This window comes from Corticium candelabrum, chromosome 16, assembly GCF_963422355.1.
Source record: "Corticium candelabrum chromosome 16, ooCorCand1.1, whole genome shotgun sequence".
Classification (NCBI taxonomy): Eukaryota; Metazoa; Porifera; class Homoscleromorpha; order Homosclerophorida; family Plakinidae; genus Corticium; species Corticium candelabrum.
The window spans coordinates 3,321,848-3,349,544 of record NC_085100.1 but is presented as its reverse complement, the minus strand read 5'-3'; the positions used below and the strand labels follow the sequence as shown (position 1 = coordinate 3,349,544).

The 27,697-nt window shown below is 40.4% G+C and overlaps 5 protein-coding genes across 6 annotated transcripts; 3 read left to right on the top strand and 2 right to left on the bottom strand.

Moving 5' to 3' along the window:
• Window positions 1-511: 511 nt before the first annotated feature.
• LOC134192519 (uncharacterized) lies at window positions 512-9,942 on the top strand. Its single transcript, XM_062661255.1, has 9 exons — window positions 512-588; window positions 5,453-6,052; window positions 6,118-6,231; window positions 6,768-6,863; window positions 6,922-7,070; window positions 8,600-8,740; window positions 8,801-9,682; window positions 9,731-9,829; window positions 9,880-9,942. The coding sequence occupies exons 2-9, from the start codon at window positions 5,557-5,559 to the stop codon at window positions 9,940-9,942; spliced, it is 2,040 nt and encodes a 679-aa protein (XP_062517239.1). The 5' UTR covers window positions 512-588; window positions 5,453-5,556.
• Window positions 2,244-3,149, bottom strand: LOC134192298 (uncharacterized). The gene has a single exon (XM_062661020.1). It carries the CDS (start codon window positions 3,043-3,045, stop codon window positions 2,371-2,373), a length of 675 nt encoding a protein of 224 aa, XP_062517004.1. The 5' UTR covers window positions 3,046-3,149; the 3' UTR covers window positions 2,244-2,370.
• Window positions 9,856-16,718, top strand: LOC134192073 (uncharacterized). 2 transcript variants are annotated; one of them, XM_062660754.1, is made up of 11 exons: window positions 9,856-10,076; window positions 10,138-10,269; window positions 11,422-11,541; window positions 11,705-11,830; window positions 11,895-12,020; window positions 12,312-12,428; window positions 12,489-12,617; window positions 12,790-12,915; window positions 12,987-13,109; window positions 13,188-13,301; window positions 16,709-16,718. In XM_062660754.1, exons 1-10 carry the CDS (start codon window positions 9,962-9,964, stop codon window positions 13,250-13,252), a joined length of 1,179 nt encoding a protein of 392 aa, XP_062516738.1. In that variant the 5' UTR covers window positions 9,856-9,961; the 3' UTR covers window positions 13,253-13,301; window positions 16,709-16,718. The 2 variants fall into 2 exon arrangements, with proteins under 2 accessions (XP_062516738.1, XP_062516737.1); XM_062660753.1 differs by lacking the exon at window positions 16,709-16,718 and adding an exon at window positions 13,370-13,583.
• On the bottom strand, window positions 13,866-15,899 carry LOC134192192 (zinc finger MYM-type protein 1-like). The gene has a single exon (XM_062660893.1). It carries the CDS (start codon window positions 15,782-15,784, stop codon window positions 13,940-13,942), a length of 1,845 nt encoding a protein of 614 aa, XP_062516877.1. The 5' UTR covers window positions 15,785-15,899; the 3' UTR covers window positions 13,866-13,939.
• Window positions 16,632-27,559, top strand: LOC134192072 (elongator complex protein 1-like). Its single transcript, XM_062660752.1, has 36 exons — window positions 16,632-16,776; window positions 16,844-16,996; window positions 17,065-17,146; window positions 17,209-17,289; window positions 18,773-18,861; window positions 18,920-19,019; window positions 19,446-19,536; window positions 19,595-19,718; window positions 19,773-19,878; window positions 19,938-20,063; window positions 20,978-21,073; window positions 21,133-21,393; window positions 21,454-21,595; window positions 21,653-21,759; window positions 21,816-21,928; window positions 21,988-22,041; window positions 23,087-23,189; window positions 23,254-23,372; window positions 23,429-23,502; window positions 23,562-23,640; window positions 23,693-23,772; window positions 23,837-23,890; window positions 23,952-24,029; window positions 24,090-24,175; window positions 24,231-24,376; window positions 24,440-24,560; window positions 25,432-25,529; window positions 25,594-25,657; window positions 25,715-25,852; window positions 25,907-25,968; window positions 26,234-26,296; window positions 26,442-26,502; window positions 26,568-26,796; window positions 26,873-27,000; window positions 27,064-27,206; window positions 27,270-27,559. Exons 1-36 carry the CDS (start codon window positions 16,660-16,662, stop codon window positions 27,435-27,437), a joined length of 3,936 nt encoding a protein of 1,311 aa, XP_062516736.1. The 5' UTR covers window positions 16,632-16,659; the 3' UTR covers window positions 27,438-27,559.
• Window positions 27,560-27,697: the final 138 nt, after the last annotated feature.

Sequence of the window (27,697 nt, the reverse complement as noted above, 5' to 3'; positions counted from 1 at the left end):
CTCAGTTCTGCCAACACAGCCGGAACCGCAACTACTGCCGCTGGAAATTTGTGAAAGATAATCGATATCTGGAAACAGTAAAGCTTCAGGCTGCTCTTTTTCATCCACTAACAGTAGAGTCTGTCGGTGTTTGGACATCTTCCGGTCTGGAACTGCTAAAACCTAAAGCAATGTAGACAAATTTACACACGGAGACGAAATTCAAATAATTAAGGAATTATCAGACTCCATGAACATATATGTATACGTGCATGCCTTTAGATAGATAGACCTATAGATTATCTGCCTCAGATTGTGACATTTTCTCTAGATATATATTTTAGATATATATATATATATATATAAACATAGAAAGTTAAACTCTAGAAATGAATATACCGTCGGCTGGACACAAAATAGCGCCCATAATCCGGGTTGTCGCAACTCTCTCTATATACGGCTCTGTCCGGTTTACAGTACAGTACAGTCTACGAAGGACGTGTCTAACGCGCGTTAAACTCGTAAAGTTTTCCACGGCACTGCAGGTACACTGTACAGTCACTGAGTACTCTATTTCTACTGAAATTAGACTCCAACGTCCAAGCAGTGGTAAGACTGAAAATAGACACTCTAGTCAGTCGTGCACGTAGTTTCGAACACGTCTGCATGGTGGCTAGAGGATTGTGTTTTTACGTCATGCATGTGAGGAAATGTCGGCTTGTACATGTGACACTAAAAAATTTTAGTTTATTAGTACTTATTATTTTTTTATTAGTTAGGTAGCAGTGTACTTATGACATTTATCGTGCAAGACTCGACGAAATAGAGTCCCGGATCTAACTCCGTCATTTCCTGATCTTCAGCAAGACCCAGCTGCTACGCTAGCGTCATAGTAAGTCCTACTGGATAGCAACTAGGTAGAGCGGTTCACATCAGCATCCGTCGCAACGGTGCTGCTGTAGACTTGAAGACTGATCGCTCGGTCACAGAGTATCATATCTCGGTTACTGCTTGCCAGCTCGTTTCTACAACTCCGTTTGAGACGCAAGTCATCTCTATCGATAGGCTCATTCTATGGCTTCCTTTCACCAAATTGTTCGTTTTGTCTTGTCAACGTCTACTCTCGCAGACAACGACTTACGGGACATAATCTCGGTCACCTGACGAGTGATTTTCTCTCTTCAGGCACAGATGTGAGACGTTCTATTTGGCTAATGTTGTAGTCATCACCACTAACTACAATATCTACGGGGTGATGCTAGTGCTCATGGTACTGTTGCTACGGCAGAACGTGAAATCTGAGAGACAAATACTCGGACATCCGGGATCACATCTCGGTCAGTCGCTTTCGCATTGAGTTTCTACAAGACGAATTGAGACGTTCGTCGTGTCAGTTGGAAGTTTGCCTCTAGGTGTTTCTGCCACTGAAAAGGCGGTTTTGTCTCATTGGGCATTGTACTTACGGTCACAGTCGACTGAGGCTGATTGAAAATGTTTTCTAGTGATCGAATTTGTAGCTACATGTAGAGCTATTGCAGATTCTAGTAATTAATTAAACGGTGTAGTCAAACGTTAGTTGTTCTGTCTAGACTACGTTTTTGACTAATAACCAAGATAACATGTAATTAATACATCTAGTTTAGTGCTACTTAGCAGAGTTAATTGTATTGATCAACATGAAGGAGATTGTACCTTTTTTGATGCCATGTTTAATTAAAATAAGCCCACAACTCACTTCTATGTATGTTTTGTAATGCTTAACTGCTGTACTGTGTCTGCAATAGGAGACTGTTTGGCGCCATGAGTGGATGTGATATGGATTAAGAATCAAAATGTGATATTGTTTTTGGAACTGGAAACTTCGAAGCTTTAAATGACCGAGATTAGATCCTGGACTCTACAGTATTTCTCGAATAATTCTCTACTTAGGTAATTGCCTAGCAGTCAGTTTTCTGAAATATAATTTCCTTTTTCAAATAATTTTAGGCGGTACTAGACTATAGCATGCAATTACATAGTCAATAAATTAATTACCTAGGTAAGAAGACAAGTCCTTCGTTGCATCATACTAGTTAATTAAATGTCCTAGACGAATATGTCTGTCTTCAGAATGTCTGAGCATGTCAAAAAGCTTTTGCAATGAAATTTGTTCCAGAAAGAACTGTAGTAGAACACAGAATATATATATATATATATATATATATATATATATATATATATATATATATATATATATATGTATGTATGTATGGATGGATGGATGGATGGATATATTTCAGATATAACTAAACAGCCAAATATACAGAAATCACTGATATGCTAAACTAGAATGTAGACAGCTACAGTCACCAAACGTAATCCATACGTATAATAATTTACTAACTGTCAAAATTATGAAGCCCAAATAGACTGGGCATCCCAGTCTTGACCGTGATTGTATGGTCTCCTTGAGTTGGTAAGCCTGTCAATCTTCCTTAATAGGACCCTTGAATTGCACTTTTGAATCTGAACAGAGATGCGCTTACGCCAAAAATTTATGAAGTCAGCCGTGTTGGATTTTCCAACAGCATCCCTAGATTTTCTCGAAAGTACCCTTAAGTAGTCGACAGCTTTCTCACCCCAGCAGCCAAAGTGCTCAAAAACTAGAGGTGTGAATGCTGGTGAGTCACCACTTGCTAGACGTTCCTGATCATATTTTGAAAACTTGAGGTCCTCACGTTTTTTGGCAGCAAATCCGCAGATTCGAGCTGTTCGTTTCAGATAGTCTTTGCTCCAGGGGTGGGCGAATGAAACATCTAGATCTAGAGATGAGCCATTTTCGCTGTCAAATACGACGATATCAGGCCTATCATCGCTGTTGCTGTATCTGTTGCGAGGCTCCTTTCGGTGATGTATACCAAGATCGAGAAGGCAGTCGGACCAGCTTGCGACAAGGCTGTTGTGTTGCCAGTTGGGACCGCCGCCAGACTTGCAAGTAAGTAGGTGGAAACCTTCAGCGTCGAGTTTTGATCCACATTCGCAATTTGCAACCCATTCTCCAAATGGCAAGGGTATCCCCAACCTCATGCAAGACGCCAAATTAAATTCCGGAGACGATAGCGCGAACTTGCGAGAGGAGGGTATAGAGTCGAGCCAAGCTCCCGCGTAGGGGCCTTGAAGAGATTGTAATCGTGCTGGATGGATGGATAGATATATTTCAGATATAACTAAACAGCCAAATATACAGAAATCACTGATATGCTAAACTAGAATGTAGACAGCTACAGTCACCAAACGTAATCCATACGTATAATATGGATGGATGGATGGATGGATGGATGGATATATTTCAGATATAACTAAACAGCCAAATATACAGAAATCACTGATATGCTAAACTAGAATGTAGACAGCTACAGTCACCAAACGTAATCCATACGTATAATAATTTACTAACTGTCAAAATTATGAAGCCCAAATAGACTGGGCATGGATGGATGGATGGATGGATAGATATATTTCAGATATAACTAAACAGCCAAATATACAGAAATCACTGATATGCTAAACTAGAATGGATGGATGGATGGATGGATGGATGGATAGATATATTTCAGATATAACTAAACAGCCAAATATACAGAAATCACTGATATGCTAAACTAGAATGTAGACAGCTACAGTCACCAAACGTAATCCATACGTATAATATACGTAATCCATACGTATAATAATTTACTAACTGTCAAAATTATGAAGCCCAAATAGACTGGGCATGGATGGATGGATGGATGGATGGATGGATGGATGTATATGTATGTATATGTATGTATATATAGCCAAATACACATCTATGCCACTACTCTGCTCTATCCTAAATTCATCCTCTCCGATGTGTTTTGTATCAGAAGCAGTTGACATAAACATTGAAAACTCTCTACCCAGACTAACATAATTTATTAGTATGAAACTACACTCTGCTTTTACAAACAAGACAGTAAAGTAGCAGTACAACCTTTGTATGTACCGGTATTCATTTCTAGGCTGTGACATAAAGACTTCCACATTACTGATGGTACAATATGCCAAGGGTTGTATTGAATAAGTATGTTATGAACTGGTTTTGCGCTAACCCTTGGTCAAATAAACTGTGTTAAAATGTATTGGAACAATCTGCATATTAATTATAAATTATTTTGGGAACAGAATCCATTAACTGAATTGTTATTTCTCAACAAATGGTCAAAGTCTGAAAACATGATATTAAACTGATAACTATTATGAATTTTATTATTGATAACAAATTAAAATAAAGATTTTTAAATGTTTTATGAGAATGACTTGAAGATAATTTTTAAATATTGTAAACGTGAACTTGAAATTTGTTTGAACACCAGCAACACTGTTATTGATGAGCCTAACTGGTCAGTAACAATATATGTAAAACGTGAATTAAATTACGCCTTCTACTATTCAATGGAAGAGGTTGTTATCAAGTCTAAAAGTAGATACAAGAAAACAACTAAATGGGTTTCGCTATCTTCACCCCATAACTTCTGAGAAAATTGGTCACTAATAATATTGAATATATGACACCAGTGCCAGTACTTATGGTTATCTGTGTTGTTAAGAAAACAACTCATCAATATTACAGATACATTAAATACAAGGATGCTTGCTAGAATAAAAAAAGGTAGATTTGATTGTGATAAGATTTTATTTATATATTTTAGGTAAAGTACCATTATCATGTTATAAATGATAGTTATAATACTTTAATATTTTTATATGGTCATTATAAATGTACCACATGAAGTTAGCTATATACTACAAACATATTGAGAAAGGTTGGTTCTGGGTCATGTAATTATTGTTACGTATGTTTGGAACTGATTTTTAATATTATTTTAGTTACTTTTATTAATCTATAATAATATTTCAAGATTTAGTTTTTAGTTATTTTAACTTATTTTTTATTATTTTAGAGGGGGTTGTCAACAGTTTGTTCTCTGATGGTTTCAGGTTTAATTGAGGTCTTACCATGGGAAAGCTGTTCTTGCTTCGTTTGGTGTTAGGATTTATTATTTTACTGACTAATAAAGATCCGATTTATTATATTCATTTTAGTGACTAGTAGTGAGAGAAATAGAGTTGTCACTACAGTAGTTGGTCCAAAACAAACATTTTTGTATACTATTAAATGCTGTAGGATACTGCAGTAAATTGTTTAAAATTAATTAAAACGTATGAAAAGTGATAGGATGGCTGAGTAGGCTCGGTCATGCTTACTGCACCAACACTAAATATTATGAGAAAATAGTTTACTCTGTAAAATGGACAATTTTTTCACAGAATTTAACTACACTGAATTTTAATGTGGGACATGCCATGATACAACTATATTTTACTCTATATTAAATGTTTGTTTTATACTGACAAAACTGTACCTAAAATGTTAGAAACTTATAATTCTTCTATCTGCTTATTGAACTAGATATTTTTCCCTGAAATTGAGGTCACAAACACTTTTGAGCCGGTACACGTGCAACGAGAGAGGAATGGTTTGTGGTAAACAAAAGACATTCTGAAGTTCCGGAAATGACAGAAAGTGCGTCGAACGCGTCTTGTATGAAGCCTTTTCTGCATGAGCAGGGATGGAAGTACGACGCGTTCTTATGTCATACGGGTAAAGACAAACACTTCGTACGTTGTGTATACAATGAGATGCTGAAACGTCAAATGGCCACGTTCTTGGATGTTGAAAGTTTGACAGGGGGAGAGAGAGCACAAGTAACGATTGCTGACGCCATTCAGATGTCTCCTTTCTTTGTCGTTGTGATGAGCCATTATTTCAAAGACCAACGTTATCCTGAAGCGGAAGCAGAAGCAGCACTCGCATTTGATGACGCAAACATGAAGATTTTACCAGTTTTCTATGGCATGACAGCTGATGAGTGCGGTAATTCTAAAAACAGGATATGTAATCAAATGTCTTCTTATACGGGTATCGAGAAAAAAACGAGAACAGACGAAAATTTCGCTATAGAAGTTGCCAAGTTTGTTGAACGCAAAGTTCAGGAACAATGGCATGATGGTAATGATGTACAGTTAGGTAGCATCTTTGATTTGTTTAATTAATTTGTAAAATGTGTTTACTAGGGAAGCTAAAAGTCTGTAGACTTTGTGATTTTTTTGGGATCTACAAGACAGATCTTGGTCCTTTGGAAGAATTGAAAGACAAACATCTTCAACGCAAGCATAAGCATACTTGGGGTAACAATACTACTGATCATGCATTCATGCATTTGTTAGTTTAGTGGTGGTAGTGGTTGTGCTGGTGGTGCTGGTGCTGGTGCTGGTGCTGGTGGTGCTGGTAGTGCTAGTGCTGGTGGTGGTGGTGGTGTGTGTGTGTGTGTGTGTGTGTGTGTGCGTGTGTGCGTGTGCGATATTCAAACAGTAATTTGAACATGAATTTTAGATAAGTTTTGTTATAGTAATCTTGACAATTGTCTTACGATTTGCGAACAAATAGATGTTTTACTGAATTTGCTTAAAGTATGATACTACCCAAACCCAATGACATACTATCATACAATAGCAGCTAATAGAGTTAAACCGTGATATGTATAGTTGTATCAATCAGAAGAGGGGTAATGACATTATAGACTAGTGCAAACAACAGATGTAGACACCAGAGCTACTGTGTAGTGTATAATGTACTACTAAGGTAATTATAGATAATATAATTACAGCTATTGTCAACATATTTCTGTGTTGTTTTGGTATAATAAAGTTATTTTTATTTATAGCCTATTGGACAATTCTGCTTTCGTCACTATTGTTGCTTGCTTGGATGTTCGGTCCAGGTTTAGTAAGGGTTAATCATGCAGAAAATATTGGCAAAGGTGATATTGATCGAGTTATCATAAATATGTCTTATTTGGTAATTTTGATTGGTTATAGTTGCCATATTCCCGTCAAAATATGAAAAAGAACATTTTCAGATCTTCATAGGCCGAGAAATTGAGCTCAAGAATATAACAAATGCTTTCTGGAAAGACGAAAAGAGAGTTGATCCTCAACAGATGATACTTACTGAGACAATAGCACATGTAAGAAAATCCTACTGTGACGATGAGGCAATCGCCTGTATGCATGTTTGACTGCATGTACAAAGAGCGGCTTTTGTTCATTACAACAGACATTCTTAACTAGGGACAAAAAGTACACTATTTTTGTACAAGGACACTCACAAACACATAGTTGTGTGTGTGTGTGTGTGTGTGTGTGTGTGTGTGTGTGTGTGTGTGTGTGTGCGTGCGTGCGTGTGTGTGTGTGTCGTGTGTGTGTGTGCGTGTGTCTGTGTGTGCGTGTGTTTGTGTCTGTGTGTCTGTGTGTGTGTGTGTGTGTGTGTGTGTGTGTGTGTGTGTGTGTGTGTGTGTGTGTGTGTGCGCGGGGCGCGGTGGAGCAGATGGTAGAGCGTTGGTGATGACATCCGGGATCTTGTATACCGTGATGAGGGTTGAAGGTTCCATCCTGGTGGAGGCGACACTGTCGCAGTTTCCTTGAGCAAGAAACTCACCCACACTTGCTTCTCTCGACTCAGGAGTATAAATGAGTACCTGGTCATTGACTGGGGTGGACATGACCGCTGGCTTGGCAGCAACATCGTGCAGCAGACGGGTAGGTGTGGGCCTTGGTGTCCAGTCTCAGAGCTGCACCATTGTCAGTGCCCTGGATAATTCTGGCCAAGCTCCAGCTGGATTGTAGCGCTGGCCCCAAGACTCCACGTATCGCATCGAGGCCCCGTCTCTAGAGGCAGGGGGAGCTATCTCCGCAACTGACCTCAAGGTCGACGTCAAAAGACGTGGAGGGCTTAACATTTGTCCGTTGTTCATTGTGTGTGTGCGTGCGTGTGTGCGTGCGCACGCGCGCGCGTGTGTGTGTACATGTGTGTGTGTACATGTGTGTGTGTGTGTGTGTGTGGTGTGTGTGTGTGTGTGTGTGTGTGTACGTGTGTGTACGTGTGTGTGTGTGTGTGTGTGTGTGTGTGTACGTGTGTGTACGTGTGTGTACGTGTGTGTGTGTGTGTGTGTGTGTGTGTGTGTGTACGTGTGTGTACGTGTGTGGGGGGCGTGTGTGTACGTGTACGTGTGTGTGTACGTGTGTGTACGTGTGTGTGTGTGTGTGTGTGTGTGTGTGTGTGTGTGTGTGTACGTGTGTGTACGTGTGTGTGTGTGTGTGTGTGTGTGTGTGTGTGTCGTGGTGTGTGTGTGTGTGTGTGTACGTGTGTGTGTACGTGTGTGTCTGTGTGTGTGTGTCTGTGTGTGTGTCTGTCTGTCTGTCTGTCTGTCTGTCTGTCTGTCTGTCTGTCTGTCTGTCTGTGTGTGTGTGTGTGTGTGTGTGTGTGTACGTGTGTGTACGTGTGTGTGTGTGTGTGTGTGTGTGTGTGTGTGTACGTGTGTGTCTGTGTGTGTGTCTGTCTGTCTGTCTGTCTGTGTGTGTTTGTGTACGTGTGTGTGTGTGTGTGTGTGTGTGTGTGTGTGTGTGTGTGTGTGTGTGTGTGAGTGAGTGAGTGAGTGTGTGTGTATGTGTTTACGTATATCACAACACATACTGTTTGTGTTTCACTTACTTATAGTATATTAGTGGAATGGGTGGATGCGGTAAGACAGCTCTGGCAGCAGCATATGCTCGAGAATGTCGACATTTATACGGCGGCGGAGTATTTGTGTTCAATGCTCAGTCTTATTCGTCGTTTCAACACTCTCTAAGAAATCACGTACAGTATTTCTTCGTGTTCGAATTCTGTGTTTTATACCAACAGGTTTTGTGTGTACAGTTGAATGATCTTGCCGTACATACTCAATCAGATGTGGACATCTCCCCAGACTTTACACAATTTATGTTACTTCTTGCTAACCGTGGCAACGTTTTGTTAGTCTACGACGGTGCCGACAACTTGGACGTTATTGATGATTATATCCCCAATTTGAAAACAAAATGTCATATTCTCATAACTACTAGAATGTCAAAGCATAAGCTATTGCAGCCCGGCAATTTTCTTTCCCTCAAGCCTCTGAACCAGAGTCTGGCTTTAACAGTATTACTCTATTTCGCTGGTTACAGAGACTCTAGTGAACTACCAGAGAGGGAATTAGAAAGTGCTTGGGGAATAGCTAACGACCCACCCGTCGAATCTCTTCCTTTAGCGGTTAAGCATGTAGGGATGTATTTGGAAGAAACCAAGTTTGTGCTAAGTTTTTCAACGTACTTACATCGTTTGCAAACTCGCTTGGAGAACATGAAAATGTTGATAACCTCCGACTTGGAAGAATTGTTGCGGTACTGGCGGATGATGCACGTGAAAAAAGTTTTGAAAGCTGAGAATATCAACAGCGTCGGAGCCTTTAACAGAACGAACCTTCGATTGTTGGCTAATAAAATTGACTCTCACGATATGAAGATGCTGACGTTGATGCAGCAACGTCTGCTTTCCAACTCCCACGCCTCTATTCCTTGGGAGATGAACATTGAAGACGTGTTATTGTCTGGTGACTCTGATCCTATGAACGTGTTGATAACGGCATCTCTTCTTCATTCTACTAACATTTCTTTAGACCTACTGAGAGAGGTTACCATTCCAATGTCAAATGATGAAATTGGACGCAGCAAGCGCATCATTCTTGCCGTCGGTCACTTGTCGAAATATTCTCTTGTTGAGGTAAACAAGGAATTGAACACTTGTTCAATGCACAATCTTGTTCAACAGGCTGTCGTAGAGTACGCGATGAGAAACAAAACGTACGTTTCGCGGTTGCAGTCTTTGTGCACCCATCTTGCCATCATTTTTCCGCGTAGCAAGAAAAAAGTTCGAAGTCGATTGCGCGAGTTCCACAGTTTAGCTCTTCACGTTTACAGTGCGGCAGAAGCTGTTCTAGAAAGCGATCTCGTGTTGGATCAGAGTTGTTGGAAATTAGTTAGGATCGCTTGTTGGTTGGCCATGTATTATGAACATCTACGAACAGCAGAATTCTTGACAAAAAGAAGACTGGAAGTTGTGGAAACCAAGTCAAGTAATGAGACGCAGTTTCAAGACTCTCGACTATTGAATGAATGTACTACTAAAGATTAGATAAAGTCTTTGTATACTTGTTAATTTAATGAACTGTTTTGCAGGTCTTCTAGACTTGGGTTACGTTTACGAAAAGTTGGCTAAACCCGAGATAGCGCTTACGTATTCGACGCGGTCTCTGGAGTCTATGGAAAACAGTAAAGAGAATGATTCCTTCAGTGATTTAATAAGAAATGGTAAGATGGTTAAAACTAATAGTGAAGATGTATGCTTGCTGAAGAGGATTAGTATATACTACATAGGCGTAGGAATCAGGGGGGCCGAGGGGGCCATGGCCCACCCAATATTTAGCCTCCAAAGCTGTATCAATGCGGCGATTAGACCCCCCCCCCATTTGGCGTTTCCCCCCAATCTCACCAAACTTCCTACGCCTATGTACTAGTATACATGGCCCGTCCTTCGTGCGGGCAAGATACGGTAGTGTAAAGATAGGTCCCGGATGTTGTGAATGAGTTCGAATCTTGCTCTTCGCGCTAGTTTCGATAGAAATCGACACAGTCCCCGTGTAGCGCTTGTTGCAGAAAACGTGTAGGTTGGATTTGGTGCAAATGCAATCAGAATTTGGATAGAAACGAAAGCGCTAGTTACAAGAGCTAAGTTTCGTCGGCAAGAGATATTCGATCGCTCGAAGCTTTGCGAAGGACGACGATACATACAGTCTACACAGGACTGGCGTGGGCGTGTGTTCGAATGATCTGGAATGTGTAGCGTTTGTGTCATCGAGAAATTTTACGCGGGGGTCGACCCCTCGAGAGGGCACCCGGTGCATAATTTTATAAAAAAAATTTACACAAACCTTACCCTATGCGTGCCGAGTGTGCGTACCGATTTCGGTTGCGAACGGACAAAAGACGTGGCCGCCAAACGCGAACACACACACAGACACAGACAGACAATTTGAGCTTTATATATTAGATTCTAAGGCCCATGTCTTCGGGTCCGCTGTGAAATATTCTTCGAGACGAGCCAAATGTTGTAGATGCCGTGCCATTAACGCGTCTAAGTCTCACGTAGCCAGACCACGTTTCCCTCGCTAGGCTTTATCATATACATTTAGAGCGAAAGTATGAAAAACATTGATAGTACATTCCAAGTATTGCGATGAATGTATATGGCAATTTTTATGAATTCGAAAAGTTTTCTTTGATCTAAAGAGCTTACCAATATGCTGTTTGCGCATTTTGTGTATTTAATAAAAAAAACTTCGTACCTAGCGTACAAAATTTTGCCAGTTGTGTGAGGGTTGCTATAGAGATACAAAAACATTAAATTAACTAATAATTAATGATTGTGTTGCTGAATTGGCCTTGCTTTGCTGTTTCATGCAGCTCGACACAACGTGGCAAGCTGTCGACGCATGTTGGCTCAGTTTTCTCTGGCTGAAGAGGTTCTTCTTTCTCAACTCAAATTTGATGAAAGTCAGGGAGACAAAAGAAAGATATCGCGATGTAAGTGCTTGTACTGTGTACTGTGCAGTATACCGTAGGTGAATCTATTTGTAAACTTGCTATACCCGCTCAGCCTGCTTGTGTAACACTTTCTATTTTTTCATTGCCTGCCTGATACATACCCGCTATGTTTGGTCATAGTTTTATTGTTATATATATATAGCTCTCAATGATTTGGCCTTGGTATATGAAGTGTGGGGAGAATTGGACAGAGCAATCGAAATGTTTCAAAAGTCGCTGAATCTGAAAGAAGAGCTGAACGAGACTCATTCGTTGGGTTATTCTATAAGTACTGTGTGCAGTTTATCGTATCATCGCATTTCCACGAGCTGTTTATACTAATTTCTGTATAGCGCTTACAAATCTTGGCAGCTGCTATTTGTCAATCGGACGGTTAGCAGAAGCTCGGGATTTGTATGAAAAGGCTATGAAGATTGGTCAAAGCATATTACCGTTGAAACCTCATACGTTGGCATTAGGTTAGAACTCAATTTCGATAATGGATTGATGATTTGATATAAAGTTTATTAATATATTGGGCTTTTGTATATAAATATTACTGATCTAAATTGTAAAGACGATATTTTGATAACAGGCGTTGATAACACGTACACACGCACACGCACACACACACACACACACACACACACACACACACACACACACACACACACACACACACACGCACGCACACCACACACACAGCTCTCCTAGCTCTATCTAGATAGATACATTAGTATGATTTATCGTTGCATATGTTGATTCTGTAGCAATGAGACGACTAGCATTCTGCTATTGCATGCAAGGCGATGTAGACGGTACAAAGTTGGCTCAAGACGCTCTAGACATGATTACTCTTCCGCGCAACCATATTTTCTTTGCTGGGTGTAAGCAATTTGTCACGTGTTTAAAAAAAAATTTCTTATTTGCAATTTAAATGAATGCAGGTTTTACTACAATCGCCGAATGCTGCCTTGTCTCGAACAACAGCACTTGTTCTATCGATTTTTATGAGAAAGCTGCGGAATTGTTTCGAGGAACCGACAATTTAGAGCCACTCTTAAATATTGTAATTGGTATGTGTTTATTTCATAAACATATTGTTTTGTTTGCCGTTATGTTTGACTTATTGCATGTACGGGAGTAACTCTAAAATTCTACTACATATAGTAACGTTTTATTATATTGACCCGATCCGCTGCATAAAGCGATTTAAAGTCTTTAGAGACGTGCTTTGTTTTTGTTCAGCAAGGAGGAATCTCGCTGTTGCTCTCAGTAAAGATGGAAAGAAAGACGAAGTTAGAGAATTATTGAGAGAATCTCTAACTGTCGCGAAGAAGAAATTTCCAGAGGGTCATCCAATTATTGTTCACAGTAATGTTCATTTCATTCTGTACCTGCTTGGCGTTTGTCTTGATCTACTATCTGATTGTACATCGTTGCAGCTGCAGTCGACCTCGCCGTTTGTCTGGCCGAGACAGGAAACTACGAAAATGCCACCCATCTTCTCACGAAGTCTTTGCTCATGCTGCATGACAACGAGCCAACAAGCAAAGTCACTGCAAAAGGTGAAAACGTGCTGTTAATGTGGAGCAGAAAGGATATACGATACGAGGATTGCACTGAATGTCTTGTGGTTATTGCAGCTAGATACTGGCTGGCCTACAGTCAGAATAAATCGAACGAAGCATTGGTGAATGGTAGTACATGATACGACTGCGCAGTGAACATTCCTCTTGGACACATTAGGATCACTGAAAGTGAGAAACAGATACATTCTGTGTTTTACTATTGTGAGCGTGTATACATGTCTTTAAATCTGCTACAGCTTTAGAGATACTAGCCTTAGTACGTGAAATTTTCAAGGTCAAGCAAGACGATATATGTATATGGCCACTGATGTGTGGTGTTTTCGATTTACGGACTTCCTTTATTTTCTAGCTAACTAGTGTGCGTGTTTTGCGACAGTTCACGTGATGAAGAGATCGACCTTGTAGTAGAGTCAGTCTATTTGTTAGCGCAGTACACATATTACTTAAAGTCTTTACGTAGCTCTAGGTTCTCTCTTGTTTTTTGGTATTGATATATTTGGTTTGTCTCGCGTAGCCAGACCTCTTTCCGTCGCGTCAGACTTCCGGGCATTTTTGTAGCCAGACCCCTTTCCGCCGCGTCATACTTTCGCCCAGAAGTATGACGCAGCGGAAAGGGGTATTGTGATAATAGTAGAGTCTAAGACTTACTCTTTAATCTAGCTAATCTACAAGGGCGTAGACACCGGGGGGGCTTTGGGGGCTCAAGCCCCCCCCAGAATTTGAGACTTGTATTTCAAATCTTTGATACATTAAGGGATAGGCAGTACGCGTACAACACAACACTACATTTACTAATTCAAAAGAGTTTAATCAAAGTGTCCGAATAGTCGTCTTCTGCTTTCATTACGTGTAACAAACTCATTCGCAACACCTTTTATTGGTAATGCATCAGTTTTGTCCTTATGGATATGGAGTATCATAGACCAGTTGAGACGACATTCACTTATTGTAGAACGTAGCCATGTCTTGAGTCTACGGAGAGCACTAAAACTTCTTTCACTTGTGGCGTTTGTTGCCGGCATTACCAGAATGAGCTTGACTACTTTGATGACTTCAGAAAAAAACTGTCTTTCTGCACTGCTTAAGGATTTGAGGTATACGACCAGAGACCGTACATCCGTCAGTGGCTGTTCAGTACCTGCATGAAGAAGAGTGAGCTGTGTTTGAAGTCGGTCTGGGTGACTGAAATCATCACCATAAAAATTGACAATCTCTTTCAGTGCTTCCGATTGCTGGGGTTGCTGAAGAGAAGTTACAACTGTCTCTAATTTCTGTAACATGTTGAATCCTTTCTGATGAAATCTATCTTTGACTGCTGCTAAAATCAAGTCAATGGCCTCAAAGTAAGCCCTTCGATAGATCTCCTTCACTTCTACTGGATGTACTGTTGCACCTTCTCCTACCTCGAATTGTCTTGGAACTTTCCTACGTCGTGGAAGGGTAGGGGATGGCACTTGAAGTGACAATCTTTTGCGTTCAACGTACTTCCAAAATATATCAAAGCACTCATCAGATCTCATTGACTGGATAGTTGTTGTTGTAGTACTGACTAGCTTTTGGCCTTCGCATGCTGAAATAGTAGAACTCTGTAAGGATCGGGACAGGTTGTCCACTATGTTCAGCAGCTTTCTTCCAAGTTCAACACCATAAACGAAGTCAAATGTGTCCATCTGCAAAGCGATTCCTCCAATTCTAGCTCTCATCTCAGTATCCTTTGTGGCTTCTTTTGCCACATCCCAAGTCATCTGAAGTGTAGTGTAGTTTTCAGATATTGACGTTAATGCCTCAGCCCTGACCGTCCATCGTGTAGGACAAAGAATCCGTAGTCCTGGAGAGCCAGCAGTGACAACATCTTTAAACTTCTTGAAGATGCTTTCACGTTTGGGTGATTTTTTTATCAACTTAGTAATTTCATGTACGGTCTCCAGAGCACTTCGCATGACCTTGATACCTTTCAACACATCCTGAGTCGCTAGGTTTAATGCATGACCATAGCAGTGTGTGTACAACGCACGGGGCTCTAGATCATTTAGTCTTTTTGCAACGCCTGACTTCGCTCCTGCCATGTTACTAGCGCCGTCGTAGCACTGGCCTCGGCAATGGTCAATCCTTAGATTCATGCGTAACAGGATATCTTGAACTGTTGCTAGTATAGAGTCAGCAGAAGTTGAGTCTAAGCTATACAGCCCTATTACTTCCTCATGGACTTCCAGATCATCATCTACGTATCGAAGACAGAAGACCATTTGTTCAGTATTGGACAAATCTGTAGTTTCATCTACCATGATAGTGTACCACTTTCCCGATACCTTCCTAACAACATCTCTCAGAATCATTAATGCCATGATACTGAGAATTTCATTTTGTATACAGGGGCTTGTGAACTTGGCCTGGCATTTGTCTAACCATTTCCAGAGCCTCGGATTGTCTTCAGCACGCATAATGAGGAGTTGCATTAAGTTGGAATCCCTTTCAAGAGCGACACTACCTTCAGGTTTAGACCGACCACGCATGGCGAGACCTTGCCGAGCAAGGTATCGAATGCAACTAATAATTATCTGTAACATATTCCTATTCTCAACCATTTCTTCTGCATAACCTTTCCCTAGCATTTGCCCAACATTCTGTTCCTTGCCAACCACCATATCCATAGCATCACGATGAAAGACTGATTTCTGATGTTTTTCAAATTTAGTGAGTGCTTTCTTCCAGTCTGTAAAGCCAGTTCTCACGAATTTATCGTCCAAGTTCCCAGCGCGCAGAGCAACTGAGCGTAAGTCCTTCTTCTCCGCCACCTGGCAGTAGAAGCAGAAGACTTTGTCATCTGCTTCTTGATAATGCAACCACGGGTATCTTCTATACCAAGAAGAACAGAATGCTCGCTGCTGCTTAGCAAATGTGCGATATGGGAAGGACAGCAAGGGTTGGTGAGGACTCCAAGGCATCAAGGTGGGCTGAGGCTGGGCGCCAGCAACCGGTCTTGTCTCGGAGGCATCAGTTGCGTCGGGCTGGTGAGAGTGGTGGCCGCTTTCAGAACTTGTAGAGGCTGGTCCAGCCACGTTGCTAGTTTGGGCGTGCTCTTGGGCGTCTTCTTCACCTGAGACATTGCTTTCATGGTCAATGCCAGTGGGATAGTTAGTTACACTTCCATCCGGTTGTTGCGCTTTCCGCAGCCACGCTATCAGAGACATTGTGATACGGATGCAGTCGGGTGATGAACGTGCACTGGGCGCATGCGCAAAAGCACAATTAGGCCTCTTGGTTAAGCCCCCCCCAGTTTTAGAATTGTGTCTACGCCCCTGATCTAGAGCACTAATTAGTGAACCTTTAGTTTCGCGTTTAGAGAGTATTCTCGCGTAACCAGTTTCTTCGGGCTGGGCTGGGTTGCATTCTAAAACATTTAGTTCTTAATTAATACTGTATGTGTGCTGTTGTCCCTGGAATCGCGATTTACGCGCAGCGCTTACTCATTGATATCAATTATTTAACCATGCGAAACTTGCACGTTTTGCGCTCTGCAGTTTCTATGCCCAACTCAAAGGTACAGAACGCTAGCTGCTTCACTGTTTGTGCAGCCGAAATTTCTTGCATTTCTGTCGTCGTCGAAGACAAACTAGTCTCATTGTCCGTGGAACTCGAAGAGGCAAGCAAACCGACACGGATTTGGTGCCGTCTGTCGCTTGCATTCTTCTCACGACGTCTATATCTAGGTTTTATGGGAGGTTTCGCTTGTGGACGGAGGATATCTACAAGATGACGGAAATGACAGAGTTGTAGGCTTGGAGTATGTCACTGAACATGATGCAGTCTGTGTGACCACATTGTCGGGTCACGTGTTGCTCTGCAGTCAGTCAACAAAACAGGTAACCGCCGTCACAGTGTTCTATGTCATCTGTACTTCATCTGTGTATGTGTGTGCGCCTTGTATTAGGTCGAGAGTATGGGTTCTGTGCATTCGGGCTTGCGTTGCATGTCGTGGAGTCCCGACCAAGAAGTTGTTGTGTTTATTACTGGTGAAACGAGCTATTTAGTAATACTCTTCGTGCATTTGTTGTATCTCTTTATTTAATTTTAGGTGCTAGCACTCTGATTTTGATGTCTAAGGATTTTGATCCTCTCCTGGAAGTACCTATTCAAACAGATGAGTTTGGCGAAGGTGAGAGACTGCTTCTGCTCTTATAGTTGTTTGTAGTGTTGAACATTTGTGGGTTAGAATTATCGTTTATTTACAGTGTCCTATTTTGTCTTACTTCAAGATGTAATACTAGGCACATTAATTAATTAACTGTTTAAGATATAAAAGCCTGTAATATTTTGTTTCTTAAACTGACATTGTCAAGATTTGTGCGCATGCTTGTGCGCTCTAAGCATGTCACACTTTGCACAAACCTACATTGGGACTCCTAGGACAGCATAATGTCGTTTTGTGACGAAATGCATACTAGATACTATGCGTACTAGGAATGGTCTTTATAACACTTGCTGTGCACTCGTGACGACGTCCTGCCTCATTGACGTGCACCTCTGTGGCTTCTCTTCTGAGATACCGGTGTGACAACTTCCTGGACTCTCATTCATCACGTGCGGCTTGTAAAGGGCCCGTTTTGCAGTAGAAAGGAACCGTTCAAAGTCGAAAACAAACGCTATGGCTGCTCTATATTTGCAAAACTTATACGACGTATCTAATTGATACGCAATGACCTAGTCAAGTACGACGATCTAGCGGCAGTCAGGCAGTCAAAGCACAACAAAAGTTGATCTATTGCCAAACCATGGCAGATAACACAATATAATTATGGGTGAAATCGCACTTGCCAAAGATTGCTTGTTTTGGAGAACTTGAAAATTTCTACCTAAATTCAAGTTTGCGGGGCTGTTCAAATCCTAGGTATTTGAGTCTATAATTTTGACAGTGTCGCTTTACTTAATTGGCATTATCTCATCTGTTAACTCAATGCCCTTTGTTGGTTTATAAAATGAAGTCTGTTTTGCAATCTGGTCCGTATTGCTTATTTATCATCAACCGCCGAATGACTGGCTGCTGCATTTTGAGATGCCAACAATTTGTTGCCTTGCAGTCTTCGTTTATAGGTTTAATTCAGGATTCTTGCTAGGGTTGCAGCCCAATCATCACATGCCTCATTACCATATTATATTGGCTACGCCCCTTTTGGTGTTTGTCAAGATTTTACGGCAATTTAGATGACCTCAGTCTCAAGATAGCTCTAATTTTTTCATAGGTAAAACCTATAAGCTTTTGTGTCATGTGTTGTGTGTTTTCGGTTGGACACAGTCAAATGGTTCTAGTTAGAATCCTGTTTAATTGCTCACTCTCTGTGTGTTGCTCTTGAGCCTTCGTTTATTGTTTATGTTGAAAGTGGCCTTTGTTTGGCTAAAAGCTATTATAGCAAATTTCTACAGTGCTGTACCAAAGTATTATATGTGTGTGGTATACCAAGTATATAATTATGATCATGAGTGCTCGACTACTAAAAATTTGAGCCAAATACATTATATAGTTTTTCTTTGTTGATTTAGTGTTAACTCTATTTTCTAAACTGCTAGTTGATGAGCAATTTCATAATAGAAGACATTGTGTAATTGACACTTAATAGTTCTATTTTGATACCAATATTCAGGAGCATTTGTAAATGTCGGATGGGGTAAGAAGGAAACGCAGTTTCATGGCAGTGAAGGTAAACCTGATGTATCTGCAGATAAAGGACAGGTATTTATGATTTTGTGCTTATGTGTTTGGTGTTTGTGCTGAATTGTTGGTTGTATAGAATGTTGGCAAAGTGTTAGCGTGGGATGATCGTCAGCCACGAGTAAGCTGGCGTGGGGATGGTCAGTACTTTGTGTGCAGCACCATTAATGTAGAGTCAGGTAAGTTGTCTATGTTTTTGTAAATGGAGTTGAACAATTTTGTTTTAATGTATTGGGTTTTCGTTGTTTGTTTGCCTTTCTGTTTGTTTGTTTGTCTTTCTGTTTGTTTATCTGTCTGTTTATCTTTCTGTTTTTGTGTCTGTTTGTATTTGAATAATTTCTCTTATCGATCAGTATCCTCTGTTTGCTGGTCTTTTTGTTTAAATTATGTCGGTTTTTTGTTAATTGGTATTATATCTGTTTGTCGGTCTGTTTGTTGGTCTGTCTGCCTGTCTGTCTGTCTGTCTGTCTTCATGTTGGTGTTCGTTTGTCTGTTTTGTCTTTTCTGTCTCTCTGGTTGTTTTTCCTGTTTGTTTTTCTGTCTGGTTGACCACATCTATTCATTAATGTCTTTTGTGTAGAGATTTAACTTTCATTTTGAATCAGGGTCTCGCGAGCTGCATGTCTACAACAGAGAAGGTACTCGTCAGTCAACAAGTGAACCAGTAGATGGATTGGAAGGGACTGTCTGCTGGAAGTGAGAATGCTGACTTAACTATCAACAGTAAAATTCTTGATTAACACCATTGATTTAGACCCAGTGGTAGCCTAATTGCTTCAAGCCAATACAAGCCTCACAGACATGATGTCATCTTTTTTGAGAAAAACGGTTTGAGACATGGAGAATTCACATTACCTTTTGCCAGAGGACAAGCACAGGTGAAATTAAATATTTCTAAATACTATTTTATCTTAATGTTGATGTTTTGGCAGGTCAGAGACTTGCAATGGAACGCTGATTCATCTATTCTTGCCATATGGCTGGAGGTGTATCACAAAAGCATTACAGGGGATGTTAAATTGTCAACACAGTCGACTGGTGTGTGAGTGTTTTGTTGATGAATTGAAAGACTGTCTTCATGATGACTGATTTTGCAGTGCAAATGTGGTCTGTTGGTAACTACCATTGGTACCTCAAGCAAGAGTTTGTCTTGTCGAATGAAAAGCTGGTTGGAATGGTTTGGGATCCTGAATTGGTCTACAAGATTCACTTTCTCCTTTCTGGTAATGTTTTATTATGGTTTGGAAAGCTTAATTACTGCAAGTACTCTGTGCACATGTTACATTGAAAATTGTTAATACGTGTGTTTAAACTTGTTTTATATTTGGGACAAAAATGTCAGTTGTACTTTTGCCATTTTTATGCTCTTTGTCTTTGAAATTCAGTCAAAATACCGTAAAGTTGCATATAATAACCGATCTTGAATAAATGTTGATTTCAAGTAAACGCTGCAAAATTGAAGACTTCATGCTGCGTGTAAGACAGTCGTGTGTAGAAGACGAGCTTTTGTTCAAGACACTCTGCATGTGTACACGAGTGTGAACGTGCACATGTGCTTGTGTCAGTATGACAATGAAAACAAAGAAAGTGCTGGTGTTACTACACGCTCTTGAAACTGGCATCTCATGGTGGTCATTTTAACAAGTTGTGCTTTTTCAAATGGTGTATGGTTCATGTCTACAGTATGTACTTGGTATCTTAACAAATCTTGCCTTTTCAAGTGGTATATGGTTGTCACTATACTTTAACAAATCTTGCTTGTTGAAATGGCATATAGGCCTGCCTTGAACATAAGTCTGTTTTGTCAATTTGGCTTATACAGAAATAAGCACGGTTTTTGTATGCAACGTAATGGTAGAAGCCCTGTCACGTGTCGTAGGCAGGGAATTGCTGTCATAATCAACACGTCTCTTGCTTTATGGAAATTATAGTGCAATGAAGTTTGTGTTTATCTTGTCTAATGTATGTTGGAAATTAAGCCAACACAGCTGAGTGTTAGCATATAAGGGCTTTGCTAATTGAGGTTCTACAAAGAAATTGTAGACATTCTCTGATCCATTTTGATTAGAATTTATGTCACTGACATGTCATACTTGCTTGTACTTTGTATGCATATTATTCATTTTGGTATGCCTAGATGGTCGGTATATGTGGAAGGAATTTCGTTTTGGTATTGATCAGAGTAAAGGACATTGCTCAGAGAACAATTCTACTGTGGCAGTAATAGATGGAGGTAAAGACTGTTGACTTGTGAAGCAGTGATTACTAAGTATTTGTGTGAACTCTTTGTAGCAAAGTTGCTTCTTACATCTTTAAGACATCAGGTTGTTCCACCCCCAATGGCAGCTCATACTATCAACATGTCATGTTGTGTGAACCAGATCGCTTTCAGTCCTCCACCATGTTGTGATGACATACTTGTTCTCACCTCGGACAACATTCTTACTTTGCTCAGGCAAACCGGCTCTCATTCAGGCACTGAACAAGAGCGTCTCAATGGATTTCAAGCAGCAATGTTTCCACCATGTGTTGTAGCAAGTGCCACTTTAATAGGTTCGTTTGTAACCGATCTGTTGAGCCACATGGTTTGATGGTCACATGTTTCATCATTAGATTATTCTATTAGACACTTGAAATGGTGGAAAGCAGACACTTTTTTGAGTATTGCATGGCAATCTGACTCTAGAAGTGATTGCCTTATGGAGTTTGGTTTCGAAGTTGACGAGGCTTGCAAGACTATAGCAGTTACACTTAGGTACGAGTTATTTTGCGCTCTGTACTGATAAGAGAATGACAAGCTACATGTGGACAGACACAAGTGTTTGTTGGAGATGCCTGTTCTGCAACTTGAAGCGAATGCCGATACTCAGACTGTTGTCGTTGAGTTTATCAATGGGTCAATTGTGAAATATCATTCGGGTTATATTTTGTTTGCTGCCGGTTGTTATAAAAATGACATTGTTGGTGTTGTTTAGCCTGCAAGTCTGATAATGTGCCATTTGTGTTGCCGTGGACTATGACAGCTGGACAGGACGTTTGCTTTCCATTACCGGCTGTTTTGATTGAAACAGCCATAGTTGGCGGGGAGGTATGCCGACATGTAAATAATGCTACTGCGTAATGGTAGACATTTCTATTTTTGTACAGGAGGTCGTGCTTGGTCTTTCTGACTGGGCAAGGTTTTTTGTGAACAATGACGAGGTACAGTTATAAATGCTACGAATGTGTTTGGTAATAAACAGTTGAATGTAAAGTAGTGATGGTTATTGTATATATACTAAGCTACTGATTTGTGTACAGTGCAACTCCACTTTTCCGGAATTTTTGGCAGAAGCCAAGTTGTCTGAATAATCGAAAATCTGGGTAAATGAAATGATGCGACTTCCTTGAGGCTCAGTCATACATTGACAGACAAGTACATAATGAACAATTTTTTAAAGGAGAATCCACACCAAATACTAAAACTTGCTGAAAGAAAGATACAAGGTAGTATCTTCCTGCAGGAAGCTTAAGGTCCACCCAGCCACAGAAGCAAAGAATGGGCCACAAGTTGCTCAGACGATTTCCCTTATAACTTACTCTCTGTCCTCATCTGGAAGTAAGTACTTTAGGTTGGACCATACCAAGTGCTCCTAACACACCCAAAATGCAGCGAGACATGATTTATGAACTAATCTAAAAGAAGGTCTTCTTTTGAGGTTTCACGGTTGTATTGACACAGTCGATACTTGCATGATAAGTTTGGGGTCCCCGTTTGCTTTAGTCAATAAATCACAACTTCCCACCATATGTGTCTCAATCCTTACCTTGTCTTCCTTGCTAACCAGCAGTCAGAGTTACTCTGATGGCCATACGGGTACTAAACACACCCACACAGGTAATTTCAATGCTTTACTTCTTTGTTACGGTGAACGTCTGCAGTAAACAGTTGCAAAGGGTTGTGTCATGAAGTGACAGCTCTGATCTGAGAAATGGTTGATTTTGGTGAGAGTTCCCCTTTAATTAATTAATATACAGCAATGCTAGGTCAACAACGACTCAACATGTTTACACATTTAACAATTAGATGTAAAAGTCCTCTATTGTTCCAATTTTGGAGTAGGTTTGCAGGTTTTTGTGTTGAAACGATGTCACACGGGGAAACACGTGAAAGACGCATGCTTTTCTGGTGGAAATAAATTTTGTCTGGATTGTCGGGGTTGTACTGTAGTAGAGTTATGGCTAATTGTATTGTTTGTATTTATAGATTGTTCAAGACTGCACATCATTTGCTGTGCACGATGAGTTTATTCTTCTCACAACTCACAGCCATACCTGTCGTTTTGTCCCCTTATCATGTTCATTAGAATGTTAGCAATAATCATTGGTTATCTTAAACAGTCACGAACAATCATTACCACTATATATTTTCAGGTATAAATTCTGTTTTTTCCAAAGACAAGAGTAGCACACTAAGTGAATCAATACGTCGTATTGAGCGAGGAAGCAGGATTGTATCTGTCGTGTCAGGTGATAGTAAACTTGTGCTTCAGGTTGCTATTTGATATTGAAGTCAGCAGTTGAATATTTGACATGCATAATGTTGTAGATGCCTCGAGGCAATCTTGAAACGATTTGTCCAAGAACGTTGCTTTTAACTCATGTGAGAAAACAAATAGACAGGTATGACTGGTGGTAGATGGAGATGCTGCTAAGTGCTTTGTAATGATGTGTGCATTTAGTGGACAGTATGGCGCTGCTTTCACAGCAATGAGAAAACATCGTATTAACATGAATCTGTTGTATGACCATAATCCAAATGTAGCATTTATGCTCAGATATTGTGGCTGTGGTGTATTTAGTGATTTTGTAGATGTTCTTAGAGTCTTTGGATGCCGTGATCGGTCAATTGAAAACGGTTGATAACGTCAACCTATTTTTGTCTGATCTGAGGTATAAGGTCTCTAGCAGTTACGTTATGACTGGTTTATCAAGCTGTTATCGTCTTATTGTACAGAGACGAAGACGTAACACAAACGATGTATCCAGGCTGGTCTGGAAAGCCTTCACTGTGTGCCATTTGAGACTATGTGTCTCTAAACTGACGTTGTCTTAATTAATATGTATTTTAGCAAAATTGATGCAGTGGACAAAGTTGACAGAGTGTGCAATGCATTGAGAGAAAAACTGGAAAAGGCCAACTCTGACAAGTGATACCACGTCTCTTAAGTTAAATTATGTGATAATAATGTGAAGGATTTTGACTGCAGATTTATGTTGTCCATTTTGATGACTCACATAAAGAAAACAAAACCGGAGCTTAAAGATGCACTTTTCAAAATCCAGACTTTGCACCGTACGTTGATACATGGTGTGTTGTGATATGTTGTAGGGACATTTTTGTTATTTAGATCGTCAGCCAGAGCCTGGATGCGTTTCTGCCGTCGATGCTCTCAAATTTGTTACCCTGCTGATCGATGTCAATGAGCTGTATGATGTTGCCTTAGGAACGTACGACCTCAATTTGGTTGTGATGGTTGCCGAACAATCTCAAAAGGTGCATTCAGTTTTAATCATTATTTGGTTTGTCATGTAAGTGTTTGCTGTCTGATTTATATAGGATCCTAAAGAGTATCTTCCTTTCTTGAACGAGCTTCGTTACATGACAAATTACGATAAATATCGAATAGACCGCTATCTGAAACGTTACAAACTGGCTTTGGAGCATATCAGCAAATGTGGTTTGTTAACTGTGATTTTTACAATCAAATGAATGTAATGCACACTCTAGGATAGCAGATATCTAGGAATGATTGAGGAGATTAAGCATTTGGTGTTAGTTCTGAATACTCTTCTTAGTTCTGGGGGTGGCTGAAGAGGGCAGTCAGAAATGCAATTGTGCTTTGGTTGATTTAACTTAAGTTGAACAAAAAAGTAGAAAGTCTAGTCAAAGCATGGAAGTCGGATACGTTACAATCTCAAGCTGCTGACGTTCTAAAACAAAACGAGGATTTTTATTGACGATTTAAAGAATGTTGTATTGCTATGGATACGAGATCAGTTGCTAAGTTTCTAGTTGTTAGTTTGTATTCATGTACAGTAGAACCCAGCTAATCCGAACAGCCCTATGCCAAATAGTTTAGTAAAGTTGTTCGGACTAAAAAATATGCCCAAATGCGTAGCGCTGGAGGTGCAGACCGTGCCTCAGACACCCAGACCACTGGTGCATTTACGTATATCTCTACACTATGTCATGAGTGTGGGAAAAGAGACCGCTGCAACAACTACATGTACTTCTAAGTAGTGTGGCAGTCAGGATTTAAAATGGTCAGATACGCACATTTGCTGAAAACTAGATAACCGCAATCCGGATCAGGTTGCCGAGTAGGATCTGGGTACGCAAGGCAGGGCAGGGCGCCAAAGGTATTCGGAGTAGCGAGGATTTGGAATAGCGAGGTTCGGATTAGTGAGGTTCAACTGTACTGTTTTTTACTATATGCGCATGAAATGATTGTATAAGTCAGAAACAGCACATTTTGTCCTCATTACAATAATTTGTAGCATTTTTTCGAGCAAGAGAGTAATTTTTATTGCATGCTTTTGTGGCTTTAGGCACTGAGAAGTTTGAAGAAAGTCTTGAGTTAATCAAGCAGCAAGGTCTGTATATGACAGCGTTTCAGTTATTTCAAGAAGACGCTACTTGTTGCAAAGTATGATTATAATATTACGTACGGGCTACATCTTGTGGACTTCGTACTTACAGATTGTTGCTAGGCTGTTGCTGCTGCATATGGCAAGCATCTTGTTGTCATTAATAAACTAGAAGAGGCAGGCTTAGGTTGAGAAGTATTTATATTGTGCTGGTGTTGGCATGATTATTGTAGATTGTTTCTAGTTCTGTGTCGTTATGGCCTTCTGGAAGAATCTTTAGATGCATTTGAAAAGTGTGGCAGTTGGAGACGGGCATTTGCTGTAGCTTTTCAACTCAAGTTGCCACAAGCTGAGATACTAAGACTTGCTCGTTCATTGGGAGGTCAGCACTAAACTAGGGATTGTGGTCTACAGTGTGTTAAATTTTGGCATTTAGAACGTCTGAAAGGAATGAAGAAGTACAGCGATGCATCCCAGATCTTCCAAACGTATGCATCTGTGAGTCAAGCATCGTGTGAATACAGTGTGTGGGTATACATAGTGTTTTCGTTTTCATTAATTTGAATGTGTCTTGATGTTTTGTCTTCATTCAATTACGACTGGCACTGTAACTTCAATCGGTGGGGTTTGTGTGTATACTCTGATGCTAATGACACCTTATATCATTACATAGTGCATTTACTTGGGATTAGATGCATAATCTTACTGCTTTCAGGTAGAATGAAAGCAAGCAATCGTTTACTGTGTTTCTTTTTATTTTTAGGATCCAGAAGAAGCAGTAGTATGTCTGTTATCTGGTACACTTTGGGATGATGCTCTAAGACTGGTACATCTACAGCCTTTCGAATGCCAAATATTTTAGCACCAACTGACATAGATGGCACTGTAGAATTCATTTCCAATAAACATCTTTAGCTTTCCTACTTGATCTAACTGGACTGGTTCTGACTTGACCTCAGTCTTCTGTTTAGATTCATACACTTGAACGAACTGATCTCATTGAGACTCATCTACGTCCTGCACTCCTAGAAAGTATCACAGTAGTTATGGAAATGAAAGTTGTAGTATCTTTGTAACTTGCAAGGACGTATTTGCAGCTGGAGGTAATTACGTGAGTAGTGTTACTTCCTGGAGCCAGCAGTTTGAGCAACACAGACTTAGACTGATAGTAGTTCGTGAAGAGAAATCTCGTGCTCAGCAACAGAGTTCTCAGTCATTTCCCAACAATCTGGAAGAGGCTGGACCTCTAGACTCTGATCTGTATTCAGACACTATTAGTGTATCAGAACGATCTTATCAGTCATCAAACTATTCAAAATCTACGGCGTATGTTGCAAGCAATTGGAAATGTTGAACTGATAGTAGCTTGTGTGCATCTGTGTGTGTGGATTTATTTCTGTAGTAGATCAAGTAAGAATCGGCGGAAAGCTGAACGTAAGAAACATCGTTTGAAGGAAGGCTCGCCTCATGAAGAGAGTGCTTTGCTTGAAGCTCTTGAACAGTTATGGAACGCTGCACACGGCTTGAGAGGTGAGATGCACTCTTCACCGTGTATCGTGCAGTATGACGGTATCAGTTGCATCTTTTACAAAGATGACGTCAGAACACTCCTTCAGAATTTGTATCTGTTTGAGTATGACGTATTGGCAAGAAATTTGCAAAGTTTACTGTATGATTGTCTTGATCACATGGTCGGTCACAAGGAACAAATATGGACAGCACAAGTGACACAATCTGTGAGAGCCTTTCCATGTGTGCTAGTCTGTGTGGTCTGTGTGGTCAGTATGAGTGCATCCTAGATTGAAACTGGTCCATGGATGTCATCAAATGATATCGCTGCTGCTGCTGCTGCTGCTGCTGCTGCTGCTGGGAAATCATGTATGCTTGCTCCTACCTTAGACAAGAGACCGTGGAGAAGTCCTGGCACAGGAACAGTTGAGTGGATGTTACCATTACTAGACAGTTGAGACTACAGTGTTTAGGTTGAGAATCACAATACAGCAGATCCCACTTTTTGTATGTGTTTCCTCCAAATGTCACATACCGTAATTGTATTTACCCGAGGCCCGGATTTCCGGGCTGAAGGTATAGTAATCGTTCGATGACCGAGCGACCGACCGAGCGACCGTATATATAGTTGAGAAGTGGTGTTACTACCGACCAATAGACAACGTGATGACATCATGAGGCTCCACCTCTCTTTGTTTGGTAGCTGCTAATACGCAAC

Excerpts from the sequence above, each read along its gene's own strand:
- LOC134192073 (XM_062660754.1), top strand. The coding sequence starts at position 9,962 with ATGTATTATGAACATCTACGAACAGCAGAATTCTTGACAAAAAGAAGA. Across the intron at positions 10,077-10,137 it reads CTCTCGACTATTGAATGAAT|GTCTTCTAGACTTGGGTTAC; the intron begins GTACTACTAAAG and ends ACTGTTTTGCAG. Across the intron at positions 11,542-11,704 it reads CAAAAGAAAGATATCGCGAT|CTCTCAATGATTTGGCCTTG; the intron begins GTAAGTGCTTGT and ends ATATATATATAG.
- LOC134192298 (XM_062661020.1), bottom strand. The coding sequence starts at position 3,045 with ATGAGGTTGGGGATACCCTTGCCATTTGGAGAATGGGTTGCAAATTGC.
- LOC134192192 (XM_062660893.1), bottom strand. The coding sequence starts at position 15,784 with ATGGATATGGTGGTTGGCAAGGAACAGAATGTTGGGCAAATGCTAGGG.
- LOC134192072 (XM_062660752.1), top strand. The coding sequence starts at position 16,660 with ATGCCCAACTCAAAGGTACAGAACGCTAGCTGCTTCACTGTTTGTGCA. Across the intron at positions 21,596-21,652 it reads ACTATAGCAGTTACACTTAG|ACACAAGTGTTTGTTGGAGA; the intron begins GTACGAGTTATT and ends ACATGTGGACAG. Across the intron at positions 23,641-23,692 it reads TGTATGACCATAATCCAAAT|ATGTTCTTAGAGTCTTTGGA; the intron begins GTAGCATTTATG and ends GTGATTTTGTAG.
- LOC134192519 (XM_062661255.1), top strand. The coding sequence starts at position 5,557 with ATGACAGAAAGTGCGTCGAACGCGTCTTGTATGAAGCCTTTTCTGCAT. Across the intron at positions 6,053-6,117 it reads TCAGGAACAATGGCATGATG|GGAAGCTAAAAGTCTGTAGA; the intron begins GTAATGATGTAC and ends TGTGTTTACTAG. Across the intron at positions 9,683-9,730 it reads CGAAATATTCTCTTGTTGAG|GCTGTCGTAGAGTACGCGAT; the intron begins GTAAACAAGGAA and ends CTTGTTCAACAG.